This window comes from Brachypodium distachyon, chromosome 1, assembly GCF_000005505.3.
Source record: "Brachypodium distachyon strain Bd21 chromosome 1, Brachypodium_distachyon_v3.0, whole genome shotgun sequence".
In the NCBI taxonomy this organism is placed as follows: domain Eukaryota; kingdom Viridiplantae; phylum Streptophyta; class Magnoliopsida; order Poales; family Poaceae; genus Brachypodium; species Brachypodium distachyon.
This window is the reverse complement of record NC_016131.3, coordinates 29,199,033-29,210,532: the sequence shown is the minus strand read 5'-3', so window position 1 is coordinate 29,210,532 and position 11,500 is coordinate 29,199,033. Positions and strand designations below refer to the sequence as shown.

The 11,500-nt window shown below is 47.8% G+C and overlaps 2 protein-coding genes across 2 annotated transcripts; both read left to right on the top strand.

Moving 5' to 3' along the window:
* Positions 1 to 2,053: 2,053 nt before the first annotated feature.
* Positions 2,054 to 3,321, top strand: LOC100831216 (ethylene-responsive transcription factor 3). The gene has a single exon (XM_003563417.4). It carries the CDS (start codon positions 2,311 to 2,313, stop codon positions 2,875 to 2,877), a length of 567 nt encoding a protein of 188 aa, XP_003563465.1. The 5' UTR covers positions 2,054 to 2,310; the 3' UTR covers positions 2,878 to 3,321.
* A 3,656-nt stretch (positions 3,322 to 6,977) lies between these two features.
* LOC100830907 (thaumatin-like protein) lies at positions 6,978 to 8,120 on the top strand. Its single transcript, XM_003563416.4, has one exon. The coding sequence runs from the start codon at positions 7,094 to 7,096 to the stop codon at positions 7,838 to 7,840; it is 747 nt and encodes a 248-aa protein (XP_003563464.1). The 5' UTR covers positions 6,978 to 7,093; the 3' UTR covers positions 7,841 to 8,120.
* The last annotated feature ends 3,380 nt before the right edge of the window (positions 8,121 to 11,500 follow it).

Below are 11,500 nucleotides of genomic sequence, written 5' to 3'. Positions count from 1 at the left end.
ATTCTTTGACCAATGCTGGCAAGAAAATTAACTAGCGATGGCTAAGAAGTATCGACATTTCAAAATATTGGTTACCGTAAAGGTAAGAGTCAAAATTTTGGTCACTATAAAAAAAGTTTGCATGATGGTTTTGTTCTCCATCCAAACACACCCCACTCCAACTTTGTAACCGTTGGAAAGACTCTCAACTCGTCTGCCTCTACCCACACGAGTTTCATGAGGATGATTCCATAAACAATGTTGATAGTTCATACTCCTTGACCTAATTGGGAGCGTACATTGTGACAACTCAGAAGACCTTGTCACTGTCGTCGAGTTTGGCGGTCAGAGCAGCAGCGACTGCCCACCTTTATCCTGGCTCGAAAACCGTCGATAGCATGTGTGTGTTCACTGGGTGTACCTTCTCCTACTTCTTGCGACTCATCAGTAGCATGCACGCATTCGTCAACGCAACTATCTTCTCCTTTCTGCTTGCGGTTTGTTGATAGCTTCAACGCGTTTAACGGTGCCACCCGCTCCAACTTCAACTTGAGGATTGTTGGCAGCTTGCGGATCATACTCTTCCTCTTATGTTTATGCACATGGGAGAAAAAAAGGAAAAAGTGGTCAAAGAGAGTTGTAGGATAGACACATTAACGTTGCCGCTTCTATCCACATTCTAAGTGGGGTCCATCATACTCCTCCACTTCATCACAATTAATCGACATCGTATTAAGAACGACCATGTCATTCCAGGCAGGAGGAGAGGAAATAAGATAAGAGTTGCACATGTGGATGTTTTGTTGGTCCATGTGTTCTTTATAGAAGTGAAAGAGTGGAGAAATACAGTCGGCCTAATAAATTATTAGAGTTAGAGCGTGTAATGTGTTAATAGAGATAGCAACATCAACATGCCACGACAATGATAGTAGAGCTCGAGATGAAAGGAAGTTGTCATATGGCATGGATCCACCGGTTGTTAGAACATGTAGATCCCGATGAGACGGTGCATGTGTGGACTTATAAATTTGAATTTCGGATGAAATTTTATAGAAAACAATTCTACCAAATGTTATTTCAGTTAAACGATTTCCGGCTACAACAATCACACATACATTGGTAGCTGATTTTTTTTCCGGAAAACTTGAAAAATGATGATATCCTTTATTACCAATTAAGTAGAGAACAATGGTCGTCCGGTTTTCAAATAGATCGGTGTCAAAAACCAACAACACACCATTACCGAGATGCTCCTTGGGGCAAATCGAATCGCCACGACCAAGAGTTTGATCCGGCGGAGCTGGCCAAATCATATCCTATTTTGCCTCAGGATCATTTTAGCGGTGCGAAATTTACCGAAAGCTAGCAACTTTGATAGACACAGTTAAAAGATGGCAAATCAATTTGACAGCCATCTAATTGCCTGCCAATTGTCGTGACGAAATATTAAGCCGACTGGTATACTTTGAAGTCTTTGACAAGGAGCTGACAGAAACACCGCCGGGGCAAATAGACCCTCTGAAATAGCTTTAAACGCAGCCGAATATGTCACCCCACGTGGTACCCCTTCCGCCCGCATGCAGCTGCCGTAGAATCACAACGCGCGGCGCCCAAGCACAAGAAACAGGAGCAAGGAGCAGGCCGACCCAAAATCCAGGCTATGGTTTTTTTAATCGGAAAAAGGCAAAACCAAAGGAGAAATTGTGGTGGAGCAGAATGGCCAGCAGCCAAATCATATCCTATTTTGTCTCAGAATCATTTTAGCGGTGCAAAATTTACCGAAAGCTAGTAACTTTTATAGACACAGTTAAAACATTGGCAAATCAATTTGACATCCATCTAATTGTTAGATTGTTGTGACGAAATATTAAGCCGCCTGGTAGACGTTGAAGTCTCTAATAAGGAGCTCACAGAAACACCCGCCGAGACAAATAGATCCTTTGAAATAACTTTACACGCAGCCGAATATGTCAACCGCGTGGTACCCCTTCCGTCCGGCTGCAGCTGCGCGCGGCGCCCAACCATAAGAAACAGGAGCAGGCCAACCCAAAATCGACGCTATGGTTTTTTTAATAGGAAAAGGCGAAACCAAAGAAATTGTGGTGAAGCAGAATTGGCAGCAGCGCGGCCACCACCAGCGAGGGGCGCAAGGCAACGCGGCGGGTAGAGCCGAGCCGAGGTGGGGGAGGAGAAACCAAAGCAAACGCTGCCTGCCTGCCTGCCTGCCCCTTCTCTCCCTTCTGCCCAGCAAGGGGAAAACAAAAACCACGGGAACCAAAGGGGGAAAACACGCCACTGACCAAACCCTAGCCTCTAGCCCCGGGGGCCGCGATGCGCAAGGCGAAGCCGCCTCAGCCGCAGCCGCAGGCCTCGCCCAAGGTCGAGATCCGGTACCGCGGCGTGCGGAAGCGGCCGTCGGGGCGCTACGCCGCCGAGATCCGTGACCCCACGAAGAAGACGCCGATCTGGCTCGGCACCTTCGACTCCGCCGAGGACGCCGCCCGCGCGTACGACACCGCCGCCAGGAACCTCCGCGGGCCCACCGCCCGCACCAATTTCCCTTCCGCCACGCCGCTGCCGCGGCCCCCCGCGGCGGCCGCGACTTCTAGCCACAGCAGCACCGTCGAGTCCTGGAGCGGCGGCGCCCCCCGCGCCCCGGCCGTAGCCCGAAGCGCCGCCCCGACGGACATCACGGGGGAGGAGGAGGAGGAGGAGGAGGACTGCCGCAGCTACTGTGGCTCCTCGTCCTCCGTCTGCGAAGACGACGGCGACGACGCGGCCGCCTCCCGCTCGCCGCTGCCGTTCGATCTGAACATGCCGCCCCCTCAGGACGGGGCCGACGCCTCCGCCGAGGCCGATCAGATGAGTTTCCGCTACGACACGCTGCTCCGCCTCTAGCTCATGAGAATAGCAAGGATTGGGAGGGGGAACTAGAAAAAAGACCGAGACAAGCGCTGCCCCCGCTCCGTTCTGCTCTGGTCCTTCTTCCGATGATGATCTGGTGGTGTTCTCTCTCTCGCTAGGAATGGATAATTCTTGCTTTTTTTTTACTTTCTTTCTTCTTCTTCTTTTTTATTTTCTTACCACGTTGATTCGATATGTGAATAATTCAGTGGTGTAAGCTGCGAGCGAGGAAATCTGAGCTTTTCCTTATCTTTCTCTGTGGTATTTCGAGTGATGTTGCTGTTGTTGTTTCATTAATTGGAGAGGTCATTGAAGAAATGAAGAGAAAATATTTATATACATGTAGTTGCTGATTGCTACTGATTCATCCTGTCAAATTTGTACGACTGAGCAAAAATTGAGCTGTATAATCTATAGAATTGACAACCATCATATGCAGCTAATATGATGGATTATCTGAAAATCATTTAGTGTTATGCATCTAAGAGATCACTTATAGATGATGCAGTTGCTACTGTTTTGTTATCTCAAGTTTGTGTTTCTGAGCTGACCCAAAGTATATCGCATGGTCAAGACTCTGAGAGCGCACAAACTGTCAAAGGTATGTATACATGGAATTACAAGTTTAATGGATTGTATTATCTGAATGTTCTAATTGAAATGTTGACTTCTGCAGCGTTTCTTCTTTCAAGCTTTGGAGAGATATTCTAGCAATTGTTTTGCCGTTTCTTGCAAGTACTCGTGTAAGAGCCATTGCTTCATTTGATCATATGTTGTAGCCTTGAAGCAATTCCTGTTGAATAATTGGGATGGAAATGTAGACCTGTTTGTCTCTTGCAGACTTGCAAGTGGATATGGTTATGGAAGTCATATTCGGAGGTTCACAGACATGTGTGCTGATCCATGTGCTTGGGTAATTTTCTTCCCCAATGCAAACACACACACACACGTCGCTCCTTCGTCTCATGCTTGCTTCACTTGCCTATAATGATTTGTGGAATTCAAAGCTCGAGGTTGAAGTGAACCCAAGGAGTTATATGTTCTAACTGGTTGTTCTAGCTTCATGGTGCTATACTGCTATGTAAGTTGGATGCAATGGTTCCCTTTTCCTGTCATAATGTGATATATATGAAGTTCCTTTTCGAAACAAACATTGACTTGTACTTGTTGGAAAAACTCTTCCTGTGGTGACTAGGCTCAGAAAGGGTAAGCTAGTATATACTGAAACATTGACTTGGACCTTTTCCGGTTTATTATTAATTTATGATGTGTCCTGGATTTCTGGTTGGTCCTAAAAAGTAGCAGAACTAGGGTAGAAAAAAACCTAACGCCCTTGTTTTTATAGTTTTTATTTATTTATTTGATAACCCCAAACGCCCTTGCTGGTGCAGGCTTTTTTGAGCTGATGTATTTTTTGCCTGGACTGTAGTGACAGGATACGCCTGGCTAGGATTACACTTTTTACCTTGAGTTGACTGCCTGACAAGAATCTTCTACGCATTTCGTTCCTGGTAGGAACTGAATTTTCTCTCTCATTTGGAAAGAAATGCAGCCCCTTTTTCACTTCAATACTGCATGAATAGACTGGAACAGAAGCGAAGATCCTATGTACGGAACTGGAAAAGCCAAAATTGTCAGGTGAAGCAGAAACACGGTAGTCTTTTTGAAATGCATAAAAATAATACAGAAATGCTATAGAGAAAGGTAAACTGCTACTCTCTTCTTTTCAGTTTAAAAGACAGGAGTATATTCTTAATTGTACTATGTACGAATTTAGAATTATCAAATAAAATGGATACTGTCTTTTCAATATAAATTGTTGCAATATCGATGGATTACCAAAACTCATTTGAGTAAAAACGAATACTATGGAATAACCTACAAAAAAGGGACGTTATTAAATATAATAATAATAGATTTCAATTCTTCTTACATATTAGTGGTTATTATTATATGTACTCCTTTGTTTAGACTATCTTGCGTCTAATTATTTAAGCAATTAGATTGATTGATACAAGTTGATTTCTTATTAAGCTGATTGAAGAAAGGAAAAATAGAACACTCCATAGTTTTCCACTAAAGTAGGACTTTGACTCATAATTTTGTTTTTGAAAAAGTACTTATTAGTAATTTATGGTTTCATATTAAATGGTAGTTGCCGGTTTTGTTTTTAACGAAACCTAGCACATCCTACATTCTGAAAATTGGGATGATAGGTTATACCTTGAAAAAGTATACCATTAGAAACTTCTCAATTTGATTAAAAGAGGCACGATACCAGACGGAGGGCTATGAAACCAAGAATTCCTGTTCATTTTTTATTTAAATGCAGAGTAAAAACAAGAAAAAGAACCGTGGTAACTCTTGGCGCAAGATGAGTGTCTCCGGCCATCTCACCTGTCCCTCGCAAACAGAGTTCGGGCTATTTGCTTGAAATTACGAAATTAGAGTGTCATGAACTCGACCTTTCGGCCTTTAATTCTCTATGTTCTTTCGGCCTTGCCCTTTGGGCAGTCAGTGAACAAGATTCTAGTGTCTTGGGCCTTTGTTGGGCTGCGAAGCATTCCAACCTTCCTTTTTGTCCAATGAAAAAAAAAACACTCTCTCTTCTTTTTGATAGCATTGGTCGTTCTGCTCTCTACGTACTTGATTCCAGAATCCTCGAGCGATCTTCATTCGAAGCAAATTAAACACTCGGTTGTTCGCAAACCGTCTGTTCCAAATCTTCTTGAAAAATATTGTCAGCCACACATACATTTTTGTACTCCGCAGTGTACCACTCGTAGTTAACAAAATTGACAGGGCTGCTACACAATTGTAACTGCGCCGGCCCGCCGGTTTGTGCCTGCGCCGGTGAGTCGCCTGTAGGTTGTAGCTGCAGCGGAGTGGCAGCCCACGCCAGCACACGCTGCAAACCGATACGGCGCGAACTCAGTCAGGCTGCTTGACCGCTTCGCGTTCACACTCTCCTCCTCCTCCTCTCCCACGTCTCTCTCCCGTCGAAATTATCTCCTGACATTTGCACGCAGATCGAGGCGAGACATGCATGCATACGACAGACCATGCTGCCGCGGCCCCAAGGGGAATCTCTCTGCCCGGCGTCCCCTCACTTTATTTTCGTTTCTCACCGCTGCCTTTCTCAACGACCGTCGCGTCGCCGCCTGCCCGCATACACATGGCCCTTTGCACCCCATCTTCCCGGTCGATCTGCGGCAAAAGATCATCAGACCGATCTCCTCGCGCGCGCTACCGTGCCGACTTTGCAAGGCATCGGCGCCTCCTAGGGCCCAAGACACTTGAACAAAATAATGGACACGGCATCGATGCTTCAAAATCAGTCTTGACGTCGGTCCTGGTTCAGTTGACTTCACGGTTCTATGGCACGGCATCGATGGACCCATGCCTTTGTCAATTATCCATGTCCGCATCCGTGTAGGAGGATTTGTAGGAGCAGATGGTGGCATCGGCATGCCATGCAGAGCTGGCTGGACATGTCACGGGATGAAGGCCTGAAGCCACAGGCAGTCCCCAAACCATACAGCACATGTGCACATCAACGCAGGCGTGTCCCGCAGATCGCTAGCCGCGTCTACACAGCAAAGAGTAGCACAGCCACAGCAGGCCGGGCCACGAGCATTCAATTAGTACAAACCAGCATGAATAGCACAGATACTCCCAGCTGCGCGCACACGCTCACGGTAGCGGAGACATTTAACGCGTCTGAAACTTGTCTTGTCCGTACGCTGGCAACATTAAATGAGGGAGGGTGGTGGACGTTATGCAGGAGATTATCACGTGAATTCCTCGTGTGTTCTTCGGTTCATCCCATCCGGAAACGGAAGAGACCAGGATGAAGAATTACCGGGTGAGATGTGCCACGATTAAAAGAAAAGGAAAAGAAGTCGACGCAGGGCCACGATTTTACCAGCAGTAGGTGTGCCCTCTGCGGCCTCCTCTGTGGCTCTGTGTCACGAACGGTAACACTCTGTTCACTCTCACATGGCAAAAGCCGGTAGGCCGATCCCCAAACTTTACAGCTTGCCAAAACCCTCTCCCGCTGGCCGCTGCCACCAACCTTTCCCACGCCCAAAACCCTTCAATAAATACACCACACCAGAAACCCCACAAAATCGTCCCCATCCTCACTCCACTCTCCAGTCCAGCAGTGAGTGAGTGCGCGAGCAACCAGCTCAGAATACACAAACACACAATGGCAACGGTTGCAGGCCTGGTGTCCATCCTCGCGCTTCTCCTGGCGGCGCGGGAGGCGTCGGCGGCGACGATGGCGCTGTACAACCGGTGCGGGGAGACGGTGTGGCCGGGGATCCAGCCGGGCGCCGGCAAGGAGATCCTGGCCCGCGGCGGGCTGCAGCTACTCCCGAACCGGGCCACATCCATCCGCCTCCCCGCCGGCTGGTCAGGCCGCGTCTGGGGCCGCCAGGGCTGCAGCTTCGACGCCGCGGGCCGGGGCAAGTGCGCCACGGGCGACTGCGGCGGCGCGCTCTACTGCAACGGCGCCGGCGGCGCCCCGCCGGCAACCCTGGCCGAGATCACCCTGGGAGCATCCGGCAGCACGTCCCAGGACTTCTACGACGTGAGCCTCGTGGACGGCTACAACATCCCCATCGCCATGACGCCGTACCACGGGTCCGGCACCAACTGCCTCCCCGCTGGCTGCGTCAGCGATCTGAACCGCGTGTGCCCGGCCGGGCTCGCCGTCCGCGGCGGTGGGCGTGTCGTGGGGTGCCGTAGCGCGTGCGCGGCCTACGGGTCGCCGCAGTACTGCTGCACGGGCCAGTTTGGGGGTCCGCAGACGTGCAAGCCCACGGCGTACTCGAAGCTGTTCAAGCAGGCGTGCCCCAAGGCTTACTCCTACGCCTACGACGACCCGACCTCCATCCTCACCTGCGCCCCCGGCACCTCCTACGTCGTCACCTTCTGCCCCCACCGCCGCTGATCCAGCTAAACGGTGCATGGAGCAAAATGAAAATGGCGTTTCACCGACGGCTAGAGGCACCGTGTTTCAGTAGGAGCCACCGCGTGCTTGCGCTGTTCTTCTTAGTTCTCGGCTTCTCGCTGCCGTTGCATCTCGTGTTAGCGTCGGGATAATAATACACTAGTATCTAGCGAGTATTGTAGCGTGGTGAAACTGGTGATGCTTTTGTATTAGGGGCCTGGAGGCCCTGGACTGGTATATGGGTATATGCTAGAAATTATGTTCTTTACTTGGGACTCTCGTTGATGGTGTTTGTGCTCCTTTGTGCTTGCGTTTGCGCCCAACTGCTTGGGATTTTTGCATCTTGGTTTCGCTCAAGCGCGTGGAGCGCGGAGAGGGTGTTGGTTGTTCAGATCTGTGAATGTACACGTACTGTACTGTAAAAGTGTTCTTCAGATCTGAAACTGAAACTTGACCACTGAGCACTGCATCCCTGTATCTGGCCAGGCTACGATTATCGTCCGTAGGGCGTCGTGCAGGGCGCCGCATTAGCTGGTAGCAGGAGCTTTTGTCACGGAACATCATAATGGAGGAGGACGAGCAGGATTCGAGGCGGGGCTAAACCGAGGCCAAGGACAGACAGACCGACCGAAAGGTCATCGGGCTCCGCAAAATGCAGCCACAAAACTCCCAAAGCCGGGCTCCATTTCACCCAGCTGATATTTTGATCCTAAAAATCCCGTATACTGTGTATCTCCGCTGAAAACGGAGAACCTCTTTGGAAACTTATAACTTACAAGAAACATTCAATAGCAGATTTGAATTCAAATGTTGGTACGAGCTAGTAGCACTGCTGGCTGCTGGCTGCTGGTGTGTTCAGTCGATTTGATTTTTCTTAGCTTTTGAAAGCAAGGCAGATGAACGAAGACTCGACAAGCTCGTTGGCACTCCAAACATTGATGTACTACTCTCTCTGCTACTGCCACAAAGCTAGTCGGTAGCACGAGCCAGAAGCAGTACGTGTGGCACGTTGCAGTTATTAGGGAACTTAGGATCCTCTGATGAACGTTGTCGCATCAGACCGGTTCAGCCGTACGTACGTCCACCAGGCAAAGCGAAGTGCAGTCGATTACTCCAGCTTTTGTTTCCTTTTCGGGGCAGCGCAAGCACAATAACGTACGTACCAACTTGGCCGTGCAGCCACTTACACGAGGTGGGAAAGAAAGTTGCCGTGCATCGACGCTGAAGGGTCGCACGGCACTACGAACTCACGCTCAAAGCGTTGTACCATGGTTTCTCGTCTCGTAGCGCGCTATAACGGCTCTTTTCAGATACGGCGCCTCGCAATCGTTACGACTGAAGATAGATCTTTCGTGTTGGATCTCAGCCGTGAAAGACCAAAGTAATCTGCAGAGATATAGAGAGAGACACAACGCGACGGGATATCCAAGCTTTTTTAAGAGGGGATCCAGACCAAATATGCTCATGATCCAACAACTACGCGGACCGATCGTTCCCCCGTTACGCCGTAGCAGGTCACATGATGGATCAGGCGTGACCTCCTTTTTGATCTCTGCTCTTTTTCTTCGGGTCATGTGATCGTAGGTACAGATGGACAAACGGTAGAGGGGAGGAACGCAGAGAGCACATGCATGAATGCATGATGTGATAGGCGGGCAAAGTGATCGCCTCCAAACACCCAATTCCAAAGCGCTGCACGGCATCGCATGGTCTGCGGTTTGTCAGCTGCATATTTAGTTTGAGTCTTTTACCGATTTTTTAAAAAAATTCTTTGTTGACGTGGTGGGTTCGTTTTCGGCTTGAAAGTTTTAGTGCGTCAAATATGAAGATTTGAATTGTTATACAACCTTAATTCCAAATTAGACGTGGATTTTTATAAAAATCTTTGCAAATCTAACGTTAATTCGGGACGGAGGAATATCTTCTTCCAATGTATGTTGAATGAGAACGAGCAGTAGTATTTTGATCACTTTGCATCCTCGTCTAAGCCAAAAGTTTTTTTCAAAAATGTCAAGGTCATATTTAAATCTACCAACTTTTACAGAACCATTTTTGAAGTAAAAATTTTTTACACCGAGTACTTGTAAATAAGTCGTTGTCTTCCTCTGCACTCGCCGGTGGCACGCCGTGAACGAAACTCGATGTTGTTTTTGGGCTCTGAATCGAAAACATTGTTGACGTAGCAGCCGTGAAGTCATCGGTTGGACCCAGAAGTCGCTGGTGACCATGATATGAGAAACAGACCATTGTCCCGGAGAAGAAAACGACCAAGAGAGTTGGATGACCATCCCAGATCCGGCCAGAAGGATTCGAGAAGACCAGCCGCATTAACTTCACGTTGATGTCGAAACAGGTCCAGCCTCACCAATCGAAAAAAGAACCAATAAACCGAAACACGCAGACAACCTGCAAAACACAAACACTAGATCCACCGCTCCAGAAGAACGCGACCAACTGTTCCGCCCTCCTCAACGCCACCGACAGGATCGCCGTTGACGAGGTGGATAAGGAGTCGGAAAAACCTTATTATTGACCCACAAAGTGACATCATCATCACCATAATACCTCGGTTGATCAAAACCTAATTTAAAAACCTATGATAGCACGAAGCCCAGAGGAACCAAAGACGTCGTTCTTTGCCGGCCGGCCAGAAGACGAGGGCGGCGGCGGCTATGGCACGGCAGGGGCTGCTTTTCTATCGGGGGTCGTTTCTGTTGCACGAAAAATAGGGATGCGTCAAGCCAAAAGTTGACACGACCGGTCACACGATTCCCGGATTTGGAATGGAGTGCACGAGCGCACATCCGCCCTTCGCCAATGTCTTGTTAATTCGTCGCGATAATGGCAACTCCAAACTCTCCCAGCACCACGGTATTCTGGCGTTCTTGTCCCCTGCAAAAAGTCTTCAGAGGCCAAAAGAAATGGACATTCTCGAATCTCGATCAGACCGATGTTTGATGAAAAGGTCCTGGCAAGTCGCGGTTTGGTTTATTCGTTCTAGGTTATTGCCATCTGTCAACGGTTAGCAGGGCTTCACGAGGATTACTTGATACTTTATAATTGTGCTTGTTAGATACGAGTAACAACTCTTAGCAACGACAAGTCGACAGCCTTGGTTGTTACTCTCTCCGATCCATAAAAAAAATTAATACTCTCTCCAATCAATAAATGATGTCTCAATTTTGACTAAATTTAAATGCATTTATACATCTTTTGTTGGACAGAGAGAGTATAAAATTTGTACTAACCTAGTACAAAACGGATGAAACTTTTTATCGATCGAAGAAAGTACTACTATTGATGATTTGTACTCTCTCCCTATAGAGGTCCTAAAGAAGATAAATTGAATTTGTTTTTGAGCGGGAAAGAACAATATAATTAAACTTATTTTTCTGAAGGAAGGAGGTTCTGAATTATTATTCTTAAGAGAAACGACCTAATCTTTATTAGGTCAAAGCCGCGCCATTTTTTATGAAACAGAGAAGTAGAAATGTATATATATACACGGACATAAAGATTTGTTGTGGATGATTCAGCCAAACATAACAACCAACATTTATACAAGATACTAGAGCTAGCCTATGCGCCTTCCCATTCGCTTCGCGTCATTCGCAACCAAAGATGGTCTCACGTACTCACTCCATCTACAAATAAGTGTAC